This window comes from Chlorocebus sabaeus, chromosome 13 (genome assembly GCF_047675955.1).
Source record: "Chlorocebus sabaeus isolate Y175 chromosome 13, mChlSab1.0.hap1, whole genome shotgun sequence".
Lineage (NCBI taxonomy): Eukaryota > Metazoa > Chordata > Mammalia > Primates > Cercopithecidae > Chlorocebus > Chlorocebus sabaeus.
This window is the reverse complement of record NC_132916.1, coordinates 78,879,365-78,898,872: the sequence shown is the minus strand read 5'-3', so window position 1 is coordinate 78,898,872 and position 19,508 is coordinate 78,879,365. Positions and strand designations below refer to the sequence as shown.

The 19,508-nt window shown below is 44.3% G+C and overlaps 1 protein-coding gene across 2 annotated transcripts in view; it reads left to right on the top strand.

Moving 5' to 3' along the window:
• Window positions 1-19,508, top strand: part of LRP11 (LDL receptor related protein 11) — a 40,762-nt gene that overhangs the window by 9,118 nt on the left and 12,136 nt on the right. For both annotated transcript variants that reach the window (XM_008006673.3, XM_008006675.3), the window contains exons 3-5: window positions 6,819-6,960; window positions 12,541-12,666; window positions 13,712-13,924. In XM_008006673.3, the coding sequence (XP_008004864.1) occupies window positions 6,819-6,960; window positions 12,541-12,666; window positions 13,712-13,924 (481 nt within the window). The remainder of the gene's footprint in view (window positions 1-6,818; window positions 6,961-12,540; window positions 12,667-13,711; window positions 13,925-19,508) is intronic.

Genomic DNA, 19,508 nt, shown 5'->3' with positions numbered 1-19,508 from the left:
TGGAGTGCAGTGGCACAATCATAGCTCACTGTAGCCTCAAGCAGTCCTCTCACCTCGGCCTCCTGAATAGCTGGGACTATAGTCATGGCTAATTTTTTTTTTTTTTTAACTTTTTGTAGAGATGAGGTCTCACTATGCTGCCCCGGCTGATCTCAAACTCCTGGGCTCAAGCAGTCCTCCCTCCTTGGCCTCCCAAAGTGCTGAAATTACAAGCATGAGCCACAGCACCTGATCTGTGCTTTTCATTTGTGAAGACAGAATAGATGATTGGTCAGAACCAAGGGGCTATCTACTGGATTTAAAGTTATATATTTTCTGCCCTTACATCTACTTAACTGAATATTTATAATACATCAAAATGCAAGATGACACATATTTTTCAGGCAGCCCATTAAATGACACTGACTTTCATGATTATTATACATAATACATTTAAATCTGAAGTCAGAATGTAAAATATGACGTTTGGGAACATGATACAAAGTAGGATATTCAAGGAGATTTGGAATTCATAAATCAGTACGTTGACTTACATTCATCAGTTGCTTAAAAGTTTCTAACTAAATGATTATCTTAGTCCATTTGGTCTGCTGTAATAAAACACTGTAACTCAGTGGCTTCTAAAGAGCAGAAATGAATTTCTTTCAGTTCTGGATGCTGGGAAGTCCAAAATCAAGATACAATCAGATTTGGTGTCTAGTGAGGACCCATTTCCTAGTTTATGACCAGCCATCTTCTCACTGTGTCCTCATAAGGCAGAAGAGGCAAGGCAGTCCTCTGGGGTCTCTTTTATTTTATATTTAAATGTATTTTAACTTTTATTTTAGGTTAAGGGGTACATATGCAGGTTTGTTATATAGATAAACTTATGACTTAATGGCTTGGTGTACAGATTATATCCTTACCTGGGTATTAAGCATATTACCCAACGGGTTTTTTTCCTCTAAACCTCTCCCTCCTTCCATCTTCCACCCTCAAGTAGGTCCCAGCGTTCTGCTGTCCTGCTTTCTCTGTCTGTGTGTTCTCATTTAGCTCCCACTTAGAAGTGAGAGAACATGTGGTATTTGGTTTTCTGTTCTTGCGTTAGTTTGCTGAGAATAAGGACCTTCAGTTCCATCCATGTTCATGCAAAGGACATGATCTTGTTGTTTTTTATGGCTGCATAGTATTCCATGATGTATATGTACCACATATTCCTTATCCAGTCTACCATTGATGGGCATTTAGGTTGATTCCATATCTTTGCTATTGTGAATAGCACTGCAGTGAACATATGCGTGCATGTGTCTTTACAGTAGAACAGTTTGTATTTTTTGGGGTATATACCTAGTAATGGCATTGCTGGGTCAAATGATAGTTCTGTTTTTAGTTCTTTGAGGAATTGTCACACCACTTTCCACAGTATACCACTTTCCACAATGGGTGAACTAATTTGCACTCCCACCAGCACTGTGTAAGCATTCCACCAGCATCTAGTGGTTTTTGTTTTATGTTTTACTTTTTAATAATATGGGGCCTCTTTTATAAGAGCACTAACATGCCCTTCATTCATGAGCATGTATCTCCAAATGCTATCACACTGGGCATTAGGTTTGAACATGTGACCTTGGGAGGGCACTCAGCCATTCAGTCTATAGCAGTGACTTCAGAAAACCACACGTAAGGAAGCTTGCTAAAGGATGGACATTATTTAAACCAACAACTTCATTATTAAATTAAAACTTACTGCATCCTGGTCTACCTGCTGTACATAATTTTTTAAAATAGGTACTACTAAGTTTTTATAACCAAGTATATACAATGTGTGTGTGTGTGTGCATGCGTGTGTGTGTGTAATTTAGTCTATACATTTATGAGAAGCCTAAACATGTATTCCTAGCCACTAAATTCCTAGCTAGGAAGATGGGGTTGAGTCAGAAAACAGGCTGAGTCATTCATTGATTTGGCCAGAAGCCAACCACCAAAGGCTGTTACTGTTGAACAGGATCTTGAGCAGAGATTAGAAGCTCCTGGTTTCATGATCATGTCTGTTTCCAAGTTACAAATTGGATATGTTGTGTGTACATATGTAGATAGTTTTTTATCCTGAAACTTGGAACATGTCTGTGAAACACTTTAAACCCTCTCTCCAATGTCATCTTAATGGGAGAAAATGTATAGAAGGGTCACCTGGGCCCTTAAAGGGAAAGCATCCATGTGACAGTTCTACATCTTCTAAATAACCGAATGCAAAGAGAGACAGCTCTCGTTAGCTAAAGGAATGAAAGGAGCCAGAGAAGGGACACTTAATCTGGATAGATCTAAATTGGAGTGTGCTCAGGAGGCTGAGGTGATTATCATAATCTGCATGTGGACCCAGTGTTGCTGCATCAGACAGGCAGGCAGTGGGGAAGCATGCCAAGGCCAAGTGTGGGGATGGCCCCTGACCCAGGGATGCTCTGTCCTTTCAGCCCCAGTGTTGACAAGAGGCTTCCTAGTGAACTGCAGGTCTGCAGAGTTTTAGTCTGACATTGGCACTCTGAGTTTTGGTGCCCAGAAGCTCAGTGACTCACTGACTTTTGCAGGGAGCTCTGGCACAGGGTGACGCCAGCAGCCTCATGGATGGCACATCCAGCTCCCTGGCCTCAGTGCTTCCTTGGTTTATTTTATTTTATATTTTATTTTATTTTATTTTGAGATAAGGTCTCGCTTTGTCGCCCAGGCTGGAGTGCAGTGGTGCAATCTCGGCTCACTGCAACCTCCACCTCCTGGGTTCAAGAGTTTTTCATGCCTCAGCCTCCCAAGTAGCTGGGATTACAGGCACACACCACTTGGCTAATTTTTGTATTGTTAGTAAAGATGGGGTTTCACTATGTTGGCCAGGCCGGTCTCGAACTCCTGGCCTCAACTGATCCACCCACCTCAGCCTCCCAAAGTGGTGGGATTACAGACATGAGCCACCGTACCCGGCCCCTTGGTGTTTTTTAAAATCTCTGTTAACTTTGTCTCCACTCCGATGGCCATGCTCAGAATCTGGTCGTGACTCGGCGTCCCCCTGTCACACCCACCTTCTAAATCTCTGCTCTGAATCAATCCTGCAGCCCCCTCCTCCACTCACATACCATGGCAGGGGCCAGCACTTGCTGGTCCCTGGCAGTCTCAGGGCTTCCTGTCTGCTTTCAGGCCGAGCAGCTGGGACACAGCAGCTTTCTCATATCACCTTACTTGACTGAAGGCTGCAGGGCCTCACCTAGACATTCTCCAGCATGCCTGTCATTTGCAGCCATGCTTCCTTGTGTTCCTCAGTCCCAAGAGACAGTAAATGAGGGCGTAAGCTATTATACTGCTGCCCACCAGCAAGGTCTGCCTGGTTCTGAGCCAGGCTTAAAGAGAACCAGAGCCTGCCACATACGCGCCCACCCCTCCACTTAGGCAGCTCTGAGCTTCACCACCTGCACCTTACCCTGTCTTTGTCTCACCTTGGTTCAGCCTGTTGCCCATAGGAAGAGGCCATAACTGACCCTCCTCTCACTGCAGATGGAGGTGGGAGGGAAAGTTTCCAGAAAAAAGGAGATACCAGGCCCTGGTCCTACCAGAGCTCAGGTCTCCTGGCCACTGCAGTGACCCAGGCAAGAGACAGGGTGGGGTCAGAGCAAGGTGGTACCAGTGGACAGGGTGATACATGGTCAAATTCTGGATGTGTTTTTAAGGCAGACCCCATGGGATTTCCGATGGATTGGAGGTGAGATATGAAAGAGGGATCATTAAATGCAATCTTGAGGTCTCAAACCAGAGTTCTAGTCTTGTTTTCAGTCTTATTTATCTGATTCTCTGATCTTATCTGACCGGATAAGATCTGGTCTTATCCGACAGATAAGACCTGAGCCCCAAGTCTTATCCGATCAGAATTAAGACCTTATCCGGTCTTGTCCTGAGTCTCAGACTGACTTCCACTTTTATTTCAGTGGGTTCTGATTCCTAGCATCAGTGACCCACTCCAGGCTCTTTGGAAATTCTCTTACTGTCATTAGAGCGCTCTCTGCTGCCCTTAGTATTTTAGCACTCACTTAAATGACCCGTTTGGCATTCTCTCAGTGTAGTTGGGCCTGAAGGTAATGTAACAGCATGGCAGTGAGCACTGCTTAACATCTCTTTGAAATAAACAACAAAGGGCAGGTGGCCATCGTTGCCAGCCCTCCAGAGTAAGGCTTTTGCAGGGAAAGTGATGGACAGCTTGTAGGCCGGTGTAGACTGTTTTACAACTCGAGGTCTCAATTCTGTCACTGTCTCAGTGAATGAAAATCACTTCATGGGGATTCATTTTTTTATCTATAAAGAGTCATTGTGTAATGTTGTTCAGTTAGAGATAAGAATCAACCAGTGGAGACAATGGATATATTTAAGCGTTTACTATGGGCCAGGCCCAGCTCTTTTACATGAGTTACCCTATTTGATCCTCATCAGGTAGGTACTGTTATTATTTCCTTTTTTTTTTTTTTTTTTTTTTGAGATGGAGTCTTGCTCTGTCGCCCGGGCTGGAGTGCAGTGGCCGGATCTCCGCTCACTGCAAGCTCTGCCTCCTGGGTTTACGCCATTCTCCTGCCTTAGCCTCCCGAGTAGCTGGGACTACAGGCACCCGCCACCTCGCCTGGCTAGTTTTTTTTTTGTATTTTTTAGTAGAGACAGGGTTTCACCGTGTTAGCCAGGATGGTCTCGATCTCCTGACCTCGTGATCCGCCCGTCTCGGCCTCCCAAAGTGCTGGGATTACAGGCTTGAGCCACCGCGCCCGGCCTATTATTTCCATTTTACAAATGAAAAAAAAAAACTGAGGTTTAGAGATATTAAGTGACTTGTACATCATCACCCAGCTGGTTCAGGGTAGGGCTGGCATTCAAACCCATGTCTGTTGGACACCGGCTTCTGTGCTCTTAACCACGCACCAGTGTTTCTTTCAGTGTGGACCATGGGTCACCTGGGTGGGCTGGGTAAGTGTAGAATCCTGGGTCCCGCTCTCCTGACCAACCCACTGACTCTGACTCTCTGAGGCTGGGACCTGGAAATCCATACCTTAGCTAAAGTGGCATAAAATACGACAACCACGGTATCTCATTATATCACCTCTAAATGATTGTGAAGCATCCTTTGGGTGTGTATATGTAGTGTTAACAAATCCTCTAAGCCTAAGTCAGTCCAAATTCTAGGATTCCCTAATTAAAAACAAGCAGATGGTTCTTATAATAGTGCAGTCCTCTGTAATTTCAAAAGCCCATTATTAATGCATCAATGTAATAGAATGTAGAATGGTCAGCATTCGGCAGAGGACACTATCCAGACTAGTTCATTTAAGCAGAAATGAATTTTTTTAAGTAGAATATTAAATGGGTAATAGAATCATTAGGAAAGTTGAAGAAACAGTCTTTTGGCTGAATGTCCAGCAGAATCCTACCACAGAGCTGAGCCTTAGAAGCTGTTGCTCCAGCGTGCTCAGCAAGCTGCCTGTGAATGTTGGGAGAGCAGAGGGCAAGAATGGATCCCTGGGTTAGGGAGTCATCAGAACTGAAGCCCAGGAGGGCCTCTGCAAGGAATGAGTGGGGGAACTTGGATGGCAAAGGTGGCCAAGGAAGCAGGGGTTTTCAAATAGCCAAAGTGGCCAGCGTGGCCAGATACAGTAAAAGGGCCAGTTAAACATGGATTTTTTTGTGTGTGTGAGATGGAGTCTCGCTGTGTCACCAGGCTGGAGTGCAGTGGGTGATCTTGGCACACTACAACCTCCGTCTCCCAGGTTTTCAAGTGATTCTCCTGCCTCAGCCTCCCGAGTACCTGGGACTGCAGGCACACACCACCATGCCCAGCTGATTTTTGTATTTTTAGTAGAGATGGGGTTTCACCATGTTGGCCAGGATTGTCTCCATCTCCTGACCTCATCGTCCGCCCATCTCAGCCTCCCAAAGTGCTGGGATTACAGGCGTGAGCCACTGTGCCCAAGCAAACATGGATTTTAAAAAAATAGTATTGCTGGTCTTGATACCTAGATGACTTTTGCTAGGTCAGTGATTGACTTTTGCCAGCACTGTTTCAGGGGGACGGTGAGGAAAGCAGCTCTACCGGGTGGGCGAAGACTAAATGGGAAGTGAACCAACAGAAACGGCAAGCGCAGCACAACGAGGCCTTTCAGTGAGCCAAGTGGAGATGGGAAGGAAGTGGGGCTGTGATTGGCAAGCCCTTGGAGCTCAGGGAATTTTTTTGTTTGTTGTTTTGTTTGTTTGTTTCTTAGGATGAGAGACACTTGGGCATTGTAATAGCAGAGCCATTTGAAAGAGAAGTGAGTCTATGTGTCAGTGTTCTGAAAGTCCTAGCAAGAAAGAGGGCAAGGACTAGAAGGAGTGGTTGGCCTGAAACACAGGAGGGATAGCTACTCCCTGCCGGCTCTCAGAAGGAGGTGACGGTGGGTACAGGTAGGGCCCCAGGAGGAGGTGGGTGTTGGAGCCCTAGTCATGGTCCTGATTTTCTCCCTGAAGCTGATGAGGCCCCCTGCTGAGACGGAAGGGCCTGGATCCTGAGCGTGAGGCTGGGGATGAGGTGCAGGTTTGGAGCAGCAACTGCTGCAGACGAGAGAAGGGATTGTCAGTCAAGGTCTTGGCCACCTAAATAAACTAGAACTGATGAGTTCAAGGTGGGCCAGCTGCCAGCAGCGTGTGATGTAGTTCAGCAGCCTCAGGCTGGAGTGCAGAGGCAGGTCCCGGGGCTGCTCTGAGGACATGGACTTTCGGTCGAGGATGGTGTTGGACTCGGAGCTCAGGACTGCTGCTCAGTGTGATGTGTCGCATCTGTGTGGCAGGTGCCTCAATCAGGAACCCTGAAGCTGTCCCACCTACAGGAGGGAACCTACACCTTCCAGCTGACCGTGATGGATACTGCCGGGCAGAGAAGCTCTGACAACGTGTCAGTGACGGTGCTTCGTGCGGCCTACTCCACAGGAGGTGAGAAGAAAGCCCTTCCCTCGCTTCCCACTGCTTATGGAAGGCGGCATCGGGTTGGTGCTTTGTCTTCTGGCTCTGCACTCCATGGGCTCTTCCACTTTATTTTTGGTTATTGCTGAATGAGAGAGTCTTTGCTAAAAATACAATAACAAAAGCAGGCTCTCTTCTGTTTTGGGCTTAGCTGATGCTACTGGGTTGGGGTGGAGGGAGCACTCCAGGGGATGAGAAGAGATGCTTCTGCTTTTCTTGACTTCATCAAAGACAATTGCCTGGCTATTCTGGGAGAGGACTTTGTTTACAGATGGATGCTCCATTTGATGCATCTGTTCCAAGAGGGAAGCTAAGGAGTTTAGCAAAACCAGCTGAACTCGTGGAAGCAGAGAGTGGAATGGTGGTTACTGGAGGCTGTGCGGGGGACCGACTGGGAAAGAAGAGATGCTGGTCAAAGGGTACAAAGTATCACTGAGACCAGAGGAACAGGTTCTGGTGATCTGTTGCACACCATGGTGACTATAGTTAATGATAATGTATTATCTGTTTCAAGATTGCTAAAAGAGTAGGTTTTAAATGTTGTCATCACAAAAAAGATTACAAGTAGGGGAGATGATAGATATGTCAGTTAGCTTGATTTAATCATTCCACAATGCAAACATATATCAAAACATCACATTGTGCCTCATAAATATATACTCTCCTTTTTTGTCAATTAAAAATACATATAAAAAACAAGGAAAAGGCATACCACAGGATTCAAGAAAGACTTGGCTCTTGGGTGTAATCAATTGCTGATATAATAAATCACTTCAAAAATGTTAGAAAGAGTGCAGCTAAGGAGTACAGTTAAAATTAATTGAAATATGCAAAGGCACATCAATTTGAAAGTACTGCCTACACATTTTCATAGACTACACAGATGCATAGCTATATTAATAATATTACTTTAAATACATTTGATGGTTGTCACATTCTGTTGTACAATGTAACAATGTAAAACTTATTTCATTCATCTATGTTTCTTACTTTTCTAAAGATCTACATTTTTTTTTTTTTTTTTTTGAGATGGAGTTTTGCTCTTGTTGCCCAGGCTGGAGTGCAATGGTGTAATCTCAACTCACTGCAGCCTCCGCCTCCTGGGTTCAAGCAATTCTCCCGCCTCAGCCTCCCAAGTATCTGGGACTACAGGCGTGTACCACCATGCCCTGCTAATTTTGTATTTTTAGTAGAGGCAGGGTTTCACCATGTTGGCCAAACTGGCCTCAAATTCCTGACCTCAGATGATCTGCCTTCCTCAGCCTCCCAAAGTGCTTAGACTACAGGCATGAGCCACCGCGCCCAGCCCAACATCTACATTTCTAAGAAAGATTAGGTCATCAAATTTTTAAAAATATCCATTGCATGGAACTTAGCGACAGTAAAGATATTGTAGTATTGTAGAGGGAACCCCTCACCACATACACGATTCACTTCTGGAGAGGTGCTAAGATCTTGTACATTTAAATATCCTGTTACTCGATCATTATGTATTTTCTTAGTGTATGCAGCATGCAGGGACCTTGCCAGGCACTGGGGATAGAGTGGTGCACTGGTGGTCCCTGACTTCCTGTCACTAGCCATCACTCTGGTAAACTTGCAGTAAGTCTCTGACATTGTTGAATTCTCAGTATTCACTACTCAGGATCTAGATGGTAATTAAGCCAGCAGTGTGCAGAATGAGGATAAAAGAGTTGGAACAGGACTGTAATTTACTTGTACTATATTGGATCTAGACCTCTATCAAAAACAGAGGTTAGTATGCATACTGGAAATGAAATTTTCCAAGGAGCTAGAGATTTTAGAATCCTAAGGACTTGTCAACTTTGGTAATTTTCATAGATGACATTAAATATTTGTTTGGCTCATCACTCCCTGCCCAGCCAGGGGTTAAGCTTACTGTAAGTTACAGAAGGAGGGTAACCATTCACAGACAGGACAGGCACCAAACTCCAGCCCATACCAGCACTGTGAGGTCACCAGTGATAGCAAGTAAACAGAGTCTGTCCAGCCCAGCCTGGATTCCATCAGCCCTGCCGATTCATTGCAGCTGGACAGGAGAGCCAGCCAGCTACTCAAAACATCATTGGTCCCTTGGCCACCAGGACCAGTGGAGACATGACACTGGTTCCAGCGGGGATGGCTCACTTCTGTAGAACTGGGCGCCCTCTAGAGGGCTTTCCCCCTGGGTACGAGGACTCACCTGGACAGGGTCTGAGTCAAGTGCTGACTCTGGGAGGAAAGGACTCTTGGGAAGAAGACACAGATACCCTGTCATCCCCACAGAAATCAGAAAAGGATAGCTCTTGTACAACTGAGGTGCCTGGGAGGGAGGAAAGGCCTGCACTGATACGAGCAGATGGCCAGCACCTCACCAGCCACTTGTTTGCCCTGGTTTATTTACTCAGGCAGCTTTCCGGGCTCCAGAGGTAAATTGCCAGCTGTAAATTTCTGGCCCTTCTCCAAGATGGTAATAAACTGTATTTGAAGTGGCAGAGAGTGATGCATGAGTCATTTTTGTTTACTCAATGGCCGCTTGAGTATATGTCCTGTGTGGTAACTTTATATGGAAAATAAAAAGGAATTGGTGTAGTACTAACTGCTGTCTAGAATCACTTACTGGTTATATTGGAATAACATGCTATGAATTAAAGTTAATAAAACACCACAGAGAGACACTGGAAAATAGAGGTAGAAGAGACAAGTGTTTCCCACCCGTCCACTGTATGTATTGGTCTTGCAATGAATGACCCAGATGTTATGGTAGCCAAGGGTGACACCAGCTGAGGTAGACAGATGAGCAGGTACCCTGCTTATATGATCATAACTTAGTTCAATTTTTAATAAGTTGACATTTTGAACATTTTTCATGTTTAGAAAAATGATCTATTCAAACAGCAAGCCAGCAAGCTCTTCCAACATGATCTAGCTCAGCAGTCTCCAAACAGAATGTCCCTGAGTTGTTCAGGACATTTTTAGGGTGAGAAAGAAGATAGCAGAGTTTATATTTTTGTTGATTTTTAATTTTTTTCCTTAAAATTTCAGTATATTTCATAAGATACACCCATGTTAATACAGTAGTATGCACATATTATTTATAAATAAACTGGACTAGCCGGATGTGGTGAGACACGCCTGTAATCCCAGCTACTCAGTAGACTGAGACGTGAGAATCGCTTGAGATTGGGAGGTGGAGGCTGCAGTGAGCTGAGATTGTGCCACCGCACTCCAGCCTGGGCGACACGGCGAGACTCCGTCTCAAATAAATAGATAAATAAACTGGAGATGCCTGTTCAACAATATATTGTTGATCAGGATGCATGATCAAAAAAGTTTGGAGGCTGCTAATCCAAAAATAGATAGAAAATTTACAAATATGGATCCATCTCCAGAACCACCAAGGAATAAATAAAACCTTGAGATATTTGGGATTTTCATGCCATGAATTTAAGAAACCTGACGAGGAACTGTATCCTGCTTGATATCCAGCGTGTCCCCCACCTCCGCTCCCTGCTTCTTCCCAGTGGCCAGAGCTGACTCTCCTTCCGGGCCATATTCTCAATCATGACTGCAGGCTCTTTGCTTCCTCTTCTTCCACAGGAGCTTCTATCAGCATTTATTTTCTTTAACCTCTCTTCCTCCTGGATCAGTATATCTTCAAATTGCCTTACACCAAGATAGACTCCTTTCCCAACCTCTTGACTTAACCACTTTTCAATAAAGGACGTGTCCAAGGCTGGGCGTGGTGGCTTACATCTGTAATCTCAGCACTTTGGGAGGCCGAGGCAGGAGGATTGCTTGAGTCCAGTAGTTCAAGACCAGCCTGGGCAACATAGTGACACCCCGTATCTACAAAAAAAAAAAACAAAACAAAAAACAAGTGTGTGTCCAAGATTTCACTTGGGTTTGTGAACTCTGCTCAGCCATTTGGTTTTGAAGGAATGTATGTAATCTGCCACTCCCCCATGTTCCTGAGAGAATTGTCTAGTCCATTCTGTCCCTGTAAAACTGTGGAGCTCCTATGACCTGCTTCTAGCCTTATGCCTTAGTCCATGTTGCCAGTACCAGATAGTCACCTGGTTCTCATCTAGCTAAGTCATAAAGTTGGCTTAATCAAGGGAGAGGGAAAATGCATTTCAGGAAAATATTTGTAACTCTTACAAATTGCACTGCAAATTAAAAGCTCCTAAGAACTCCAGAAGGGAGAAAATGTCTTTTTTTTTTTTTTTTTTTTTTTGAGACAGAGCCTTCCTTCCTCGAGCTGGAGTGCAGTGGCACAATCTTGGCTCACTATAACTTCTGCCTCCCGGACTCAAGTGATTCTCCTGCCTCAGCCTCCCCAGTAGCTGGGACTAGAGGTGCATGCCACCTCGCCTGGCTAATTTTTTGTATTTTTAGTAGAGACGAGGTTTCACTGTGTTAGCCAGGATGGTCTCGATCTCCTGACCTCGTGATCCGCCCACCTTAGCTTCCCAAAGTGCTGGGATTACAGGTGTGAGCCACCACGCCCGGCCAATGTCATTATTTCATGAAACTAAATTCATGCCAGCCCATAACTAAATATTTTGTTTATTCTCTACAGTATCAGGGATGTTATGATAATCAGCAAATAGGATTCAATAGTAAAAAGTTAATCTCAATGAAAAGTATTACTTAGGAAACAAGAATGTAAGACATAGCATATGTAAAATAGTACCTCTGTGCTAGGGACGGTGGCTCACACCTTTGAGAGGTGTGAGGTCAGGGAGGCCGAGGCAGCTGGATCAGTTGAGGTCAGGAGTTCGAGACCAGCCTGGCCAACAAGGTGAAACCCCATCTCTACCAAAAAATACAAAAATTAACCAGGTGTGGTGGTGCATGTCTGTAGTCCCAGCTACTCCAGAAGCTGAGGCAGGACCCGGGAGGTGGAGGTTGCAGTGAGCCGAGATTACGCCACTGCAACTTCAGCCTGGGCAACGGGGTGAGACCTCGTCTTAAGTAAGTAAGTAAGTATATAAATAAATAAATAAATAAAATGGTACCTCTGTTAAAACATAGCCAACTGCCATCCATTGAGTGGGACGGTGTTAGGTGGCCTCCTGCAGAGCAATCAACAGCCACAAGAAGTGGTTCCAACAATGGCGTGTACGAATGAATGCAGAGGGAGACAGCTGAGGCAGGGAAGCTAGGGTGGAGAGAGACCTGGGCTGCTGCTTCTCTGTGCCACCTCCTGAGCAAGGCAAGCATGGAGAACAGCCCTCAGACCAAGAGCCCCTGAGGAGTCCAAAGAATTAAGTCGGGAGGCTCAAAAAGAGCCCTCCCACCTCTTCAGAATCTGTTGCTCAAACTGTTAGGTTTGCCTGATTATTTGCATCTCTTCCCCCAAATGTATTTTATCATCCCCACAGACTCCCCTTTGTCATCCCCATCTTGATTTTATCATCCCCATAGACTCCCCTTTGTCATCCCCATCTTGATTTTATCATCCCCACGGATTCCCCTTTATCATCCACATCTTGAGAATCTGAACTTCTCCTGCACTCCTGTGACTTGAGATTTGTTTACAAACAGGATGTTTGCACACTTGCTCGCGCTACCACTTCTTCTGTGACGACGGCTGCTGCATTGACATCACGCTCGCCTGCGATGGAGTGCAGCAGTGTCCTGACGGGTCTGATGAAGACTTCTGCCAGAATCGTGAGTTGGCTGTGTCACATTGCCAGGCAGTGGCTGGAAGGGATGGAGTTGGGAGGTCTGTGTTCTGAGAATAAAACGCAAATGCAGTGTCCTTCCCCTGCTTGATTTTGGTTATAACTTTACATGTAAAAGCTATGCCTTAAATGAGAATTCAGTATGTCTCCAGTCTAAGTCGCAAATGTCAAATTTTCAATATTGCTTATGTTTTTAATTGTTTTCAATTTTTCAGGTTTTTTCTATCCTAAAAATGCTGCATATCATGTGCTTTCTTAAAAACTGACGTGATTTGATGTTTTGTTTTGATAATTTTTTAAAGAAAATTTACAATACACCAGGGTATGGCTAAGTCAGAGCCAGAGCTGTAAATCAGTCTTATAATGTCATACACATAGAAATGCCCTGTAAGAAAGAAGAAAAACTGACAAAAGTTTAATGAAGTATGGATTTGAGGAAGGACAAAGAGTGGCAAAAACCTTAAGTTTACATTTAGTATTTGTCCATTTCTTTTTTTTTTTTTTTTTTTTTTTTGAGACCAGTTCTCACTGTCACCCAGGCTGGAGTGCAGTGGCACGATCATGGCTCACTGCAGCCTCGACCTCCCCAGGCTTAGGCGTTTCTCCCACCTCAGCCTCCCCAGTAGCCAGGACTGCAGTCATGTGCCACCATGCCCAGCTAATTTTTGTTAATTTATTGTAGAGATGGGGTTTTGCCTTGTTGCCCAGGCTGGTCACGAACTCCTGGGCTCAAGTGATCTCCTACCTCTGCCTCCCAAAGTGCTAGGATTGTAGACATGAGCCACCATGCTGGGCCTTGTCCATTTCTTTATGTGTAACATTTGGAAAGCTGACTATTGGAAGAAGAAAGAACAGATTACCCATTTGAAAACAAGAGAGAATAGATTTTTATGGTCCTCTGACATGTCTTAGATGAGTGGGCTATTATATCCAAATATCCGTGATTCTAAATGAGCTGCAGATGTAGTGCTTTTAGTATTAAAGCTCAGAAAAGAAATCCAGCAACTAACAGTAGCTCTTCCACACTTCAGTGGGCCTGGACCGCAAGATGGTAACCCACGTGGCAGCTAGTCCTGCCCTGCCAAGAACCACAGGGCCGGGTGAAGATGCAGGGGTTGACTCCTTGGTGGAAAAGTCTCAGAAAGCCACTGCCCCAAACAAGCCACCTGCATTATCAAACACAGAGAAGAGGAATCATTCCGCCTTTTGGGGACCAGAGAGTCAAATCATTCCTGTGATGCCAGGTAAGGATTCAGGGCAGGTTCTCAACGAAGAACCTTGTTTTCTGTAGTCAAACTTGGCTCACAATTAAGTTTATGTTTGAAGAGTGTTAAGGAAGTATCTTGAAATAAGAGTTGAAATTAAGAAGTTAGCCAGAAAGGGGGGAAAAAACCTTGATATTTGCACTAATGTATAGTAAGGGACACTTACTAAATACACTCATACATATATACCTACTCCAGAGATACCAATACATGTATTTGTAAATACATTAACATTTAGCTTACAGAAACCAATACCCTAAAGTGTTAAATTTTAGGTTGCTTTGAGATGAAACAGCATAATCATTATGTATTTGTGTAAATCCTCTTCACCCAAGCAAGGGAACATTTAAAAAAGTCATCTTGAAAGAGATGCGTGTGCTAGTAATTCAATGTTATGCCTCCAATTTAACTAAATCTATCACTAAAAAAATTAAGGCTAATAAGATTTATTTTATTTTATTTTATTTTTGAGACAGGGTCTCACTCTGTTGCCCAGGCTGGAGTACAGTGATGTGATCACAGCTCACTGCAGCCTCAACTTCCCAAACTCACATGATCCTCCCACCTCAGCCTCCTGAGTAGCTGGGACTATAGGTGTAGTAGCTGGGACCATCATGCCTGGCTAATTTTTGTATTTTTTTTATAGAGACAAGGTTTTGTCATGTTGCGCAGGCTGGTCTTGAACTCCTGGGCTCAAGCGATCTGCCCACCTCGGCTGGCCTCTCAAAGTGCTAGGATTATAGGTGTGAGTCACTGCACCTGGCCTTTAAAATACATTCGCATGACTAAAGCATTACAGAATTTAGCCAGATGAAGTGACTCACCTATAATCCCAGCTACTCTGGAGGCTGAGGTAGAAGAATTGCTTGAGGTCAATAGTTGAGACCAGCCTGGGCAACATAGTGAGACCTTGTCTCAATCAATCAATCAGTAAGTATTATAGGATTCCATCATTTTTTTCACACTTATTATTTGCATGATTATGTGACATGAGACAGAAATAGAGATTATCATATTTCCAAAAGCTTTTGTAATGTCTTTTCAGACTCCGCATAAATTGTATTGAAATAACCTGACATGATTTTAGTAGGTTTATTAAGAAAAATATTTGTTCGTTCTACAAGATATGGAAGATACAAAATAATTTAAGGACAGTGAACTTAAAATGCCACCTCTTTTGAAAACTGCTTTTAATATTTGTTATATTTCCTTCCACTCCTTTGTTTACGTGCCTTGTAGATTTTAAGTGCCTCCATAAAAATTTGTCTGCAAAACATTGCATTCTAAGGGGCTTTTCTTTCTGAGTTTTGGTTAAGTATACTGCAAGTGTCTGCTTTTTTGGTCCATTCCTTGTTGGTACTGCCACCTACTGGTAAAATCGGTAAAATCGGCAAGGCTTTGGATGTGGTTTTTAGTGGGTTTTCTCTGCTTAAGACAGTTTGTATGGAGAAGAGCGTCACAACCTGAGAAACAGAGTCAGGGGAGACCAGGCGTCTTTGGCAGGACTGCCAAAGGGGTGAAGAGTTTATGGAGAGATCTGTGTTATCAGAGGCCAGGATGGATGAATTCCTACCATATCACTGTGGTAGAGAGAACCGTGTGAGCATGAACAAATTAGCTGAAAGTAGAGTTGAGACCAAAGCCCGTCTTGGCTCTACCTTTAGAACCTTGAATAAGTCTCTTCATATCTCTAGACCTCAGTTGCCTCATCTGTTAATAAGGGACTTCAACCAGATGCTGTCCAGCACCAAGGTGCTGTCCAGCACTGAGGAATGATAAATAGGCTGACATTCATACTTTACCCCATCAGCCCTTACCCTTGCTAGGTGTTGCTCATTTATCCCAGCACTGTCCCATGGGGAATGTGGACTTAGCTCAGAATCCTTTTGAAAATAGTGCTGCAGGCTAGAAGCCATTATTCTCAGCAAACTAACGCAGGAACAGAAAACCAAATACTGCACATCCTCACTTAGAAGTGGAAGCCGAATGATGAGAACACATGAACATATGGAGGGAAACAACACACACTGGGGCCTGTCAGAGGGTGGGAGGTGGGGTGAGGGCAGCATCAGGACAAGGAACTAGTGGATGCTGGGCTTAATACCTAGGGATGGGATGATCTGTGCAGCAAACCACCGTGACACAGGTTTACCTGTGTAACAAACCTGCACATCCTGCACATGTACCCCAGAACTTCAACGCTGAAGGAAAAAAAAGAAAATAATGCTCCAGGCTGCCACCTGCGGCTGATGGGAGTCAGCACCCAATTTCCAATCTATTTATGATCTCCCCTTTTGCTTTTTGATAACCAACTTTTGGATTTGGTTATGAAGATGTAAAGAACGGCCTTTCACAGATGCAGAGAGATTAGATGTCCAGTTATTGTAACATATTAGGGTTTTTTCAAATTATTAAAATAATACAGATTTACTGTAGAAAATACAGAAAAAAACAAAGGAAGTTAAAAGCATCTAGCAAAACTCACCATTAAAATTTTGTTACATTTTCTTCTGGTTACTTTTATTCATACACATATACATATTTATTCATTTTTAACAAAAGCAGGATAATACTTTATAAAACTTTTTTCTTACTCATGAGCGTTTTCATGTATTATTTCATCAAAAACACACTTGTTGAAAGTCCTGGGGTGAGGAAAGTGGGAAGAAAATAGCAAAACTTTGAAAATGTTAGAAAGAGCCCTCACATCCCGTAGTTTCTGTTCAGACAGCAGCTGTCCCTGCCCTCCCCCTCTGCTATCCCTAAGACCACCTAGAGTCCCCAGCCTCTGATTTCATGTAAGTTAAAGACCCATAAGTAGATTTAAAAGTGCATTATTGGCCAGGTGCGGTGGCTCACACCTGTAATCCCAGCACTTTGGGAGGCCAAGGCGGGCGGATCATGAGTTCAGGAGATAGAGACCATCCTGGCTAACACAGTGAAACCCTATCTCTACTAAAAATACAAAAACTTAACCGGGTGTGGTGGTGGACACCTGTAGTCCCAGCTACTCTGGAGGCTGAGGCAGGAGAATAGTGTGAACCCAGGAGGCGGAGCTTGCAGTGAGCCGAGATTGCACCACTGTACTCCAGCCTGGGTGACAGAGCGAGACTCCGTCTAAAAAAACAAAAGTGCATTATTGTTCATGACACATGCCTGGAGGACCATCAGCTAGTACAATAAATATGAATGAGTTAAATTCACTGCTGCCTCCTTCCTGCACAGACATGTGGTGAGGACAAATAAGACTTAGCTGGGCGCAGTGGCTCACGCCTGTAATCCCAGCACTTTGGGAGGCCGAGGCAGGTGAATCATGAGGTCAGGAGTTCGAGACCAGCCTGGCCAACGTCGTGAAACCCCATCTCTACTAAAAATACAAAAAATTAGCTGGGCATAGTGGCAGGCACCTGTAATCCCAGCTACTCGGGAGGCTGAGGCAGGAGAATCGCTTGAACCCGGGAAGCGGAGGTTGCAGTGATCCGAGATTGCACCACTGCACTCCAGCCCAGATGACAGAGTGAGACTCTGTCTCAAAAAGAAAAAAAAAACAACAAAACTTAGCTCATGGAAGACTTGTTAACAAGATACTAAAATTAATACTAACAGTGTAGCATGCAAAGTAGTGAGATGTAGTTTTTCACCTATGACATTGACGATGACGAAGAATTATAATAATTAATGTTTCTAAGAGTAGAGAGAAACAACTCTCACACTGCTGGTAGCAAGGCAGTTAGTATGTCCTTCCCGAGGCCAGTTTCTGAAGTCTTAAAACTATGTATATGGTCAGGAGCAGCGGCTCACACCTATAATCCCAGCACTTTGGAAGGCCAAGGCAGGTGGATCACTTGAGGCCAGGAGTTCTAGACCAGACTGGCAACATGGCAAAACCCCATCTCTACAAAAACTATAGAAATTAGCTGGTTGTGTTTACCTGTAATCCCAGCTACTTGGAAGGCTGAGGTGGGAGAATCACTTGAGCCTGGGAGGTCGAGGCTGCAGTGAGCTGTAATCGCACCACTGCACCCCAGCCTGGGTGACAGAGTAAGACCTCATCTCTAAAACAAAACTGTGTGTGCCTTGACCCAATTATCCCACTTTGGGGGATTTATTCCACACAGGTTACTGAGGATAAAATGAAGGTTTGTGCAGACATTCGGTTACACCAGAGAATGCATGCTCAGTACACTCTGAGCCCCCGGGCAGGAGGAGCACAGAGCTCCAGTGTGGCCTGTGTTTGCTCAGCATGTAAAGGCACAATGGCTGGATTGTTAGCCATGGTCACAGCCTTAGGGCCTGTTCTCTGTGTGGTCCAAGTCATTCATGAACAACTCCATCCTCTTGTATGCAAGCTACCCCAAGGAAACACATCTGGTTTCCAGCCCTACAAAGGGCTAGAAAAGTGGTGCTATATCCGCATTCACGTGGAATCTGATTTTTTGAGACTTGAGAGTTCGTGGGCATGTTAAAGTATTTCTTCCGGATCATCCTGCATGCTCTGTGGCAGCTGGAAATGAAATGGAAACAGCTTCCATCCAGCTGCCAACTCCCTCTGTAAATGTGTCGCCATGCATAGTAAACATAATACATTCAGAAGAGGGGAAAAATAGTTTCCTAAGACATTAACTCTTCCAGAAGGATCATTACCAAAAGTAACTATTTCCAGAAGCAAGTGATGTCATTGTTTTGTTTTGTTCTGATTCGCCGCACTGGCTAGAGCCTGTGATTGGATGTGTGAAAGTGAAGCATTTCTCTATGGCGTTCCTTATGCTGAAATTTAGGAAAAATGAATCAGGCAGTCTGGGAAATCCTTCATGGAATGTAAAGCGCAGAAATTCACATTTCAGATACCCAGAAGGCAGGGCAAGGTCCCTGGGTAATCCCAGAGTCCATGGCAACTGCGCCTTCTGAAGTCTCCGGTGCATACTGCCCGCTGCCTGATACCTGATCCCCCCACTACCTGCACCACCATCTTCCTCTCCCCAGGGAATAAGGGCATTTAAGAAAATGTTCTTTAAAAAAAAAAAAGAAAGAAAAGAAAAAAAAAATTAAAAATAAAGAGCTCTTGGCCGGGCGCGGTGGCTCAAGCCTGTAATCCCAGCACTTTGAGAGGCCGAGACGGGCAGATCACGAGGTCAGGAGATTGAGACCATCCTGGCTAACACAGTGAAACCCCGTCTCTACTAAAAAAAATACAAAAAACTAGCTGGGCGAGGTAGCGGGTGCCTGTAGTCCCAGCTACACGGGAGGCTGAGGCAGGAGAATGACGTAAACCTGGGAGGCAGAGCTTGCAGTGAGCTGAGATCCGGCCATTGCACTCCAGCCCGGGCGACAGAGCAAGACTCCGTCTCAAAAAAAATAAATAAATAAAATAAAGAGCTCTTTAATTTTGACAACTGAAGATTCAGAAAGAACTTGCATAGTTTTTTAAATGAACCCACCTCGAGGTTAAGTCCCTTTTGCAAGTACAGTTAGCCAGTTTCTCTACTGCATCCTTAATAAAGTTTTGTCCAAGACTTTCCTAAAAATAATTTAAAAGTGTGTGATTTTGCCTGAGTATGAGTAA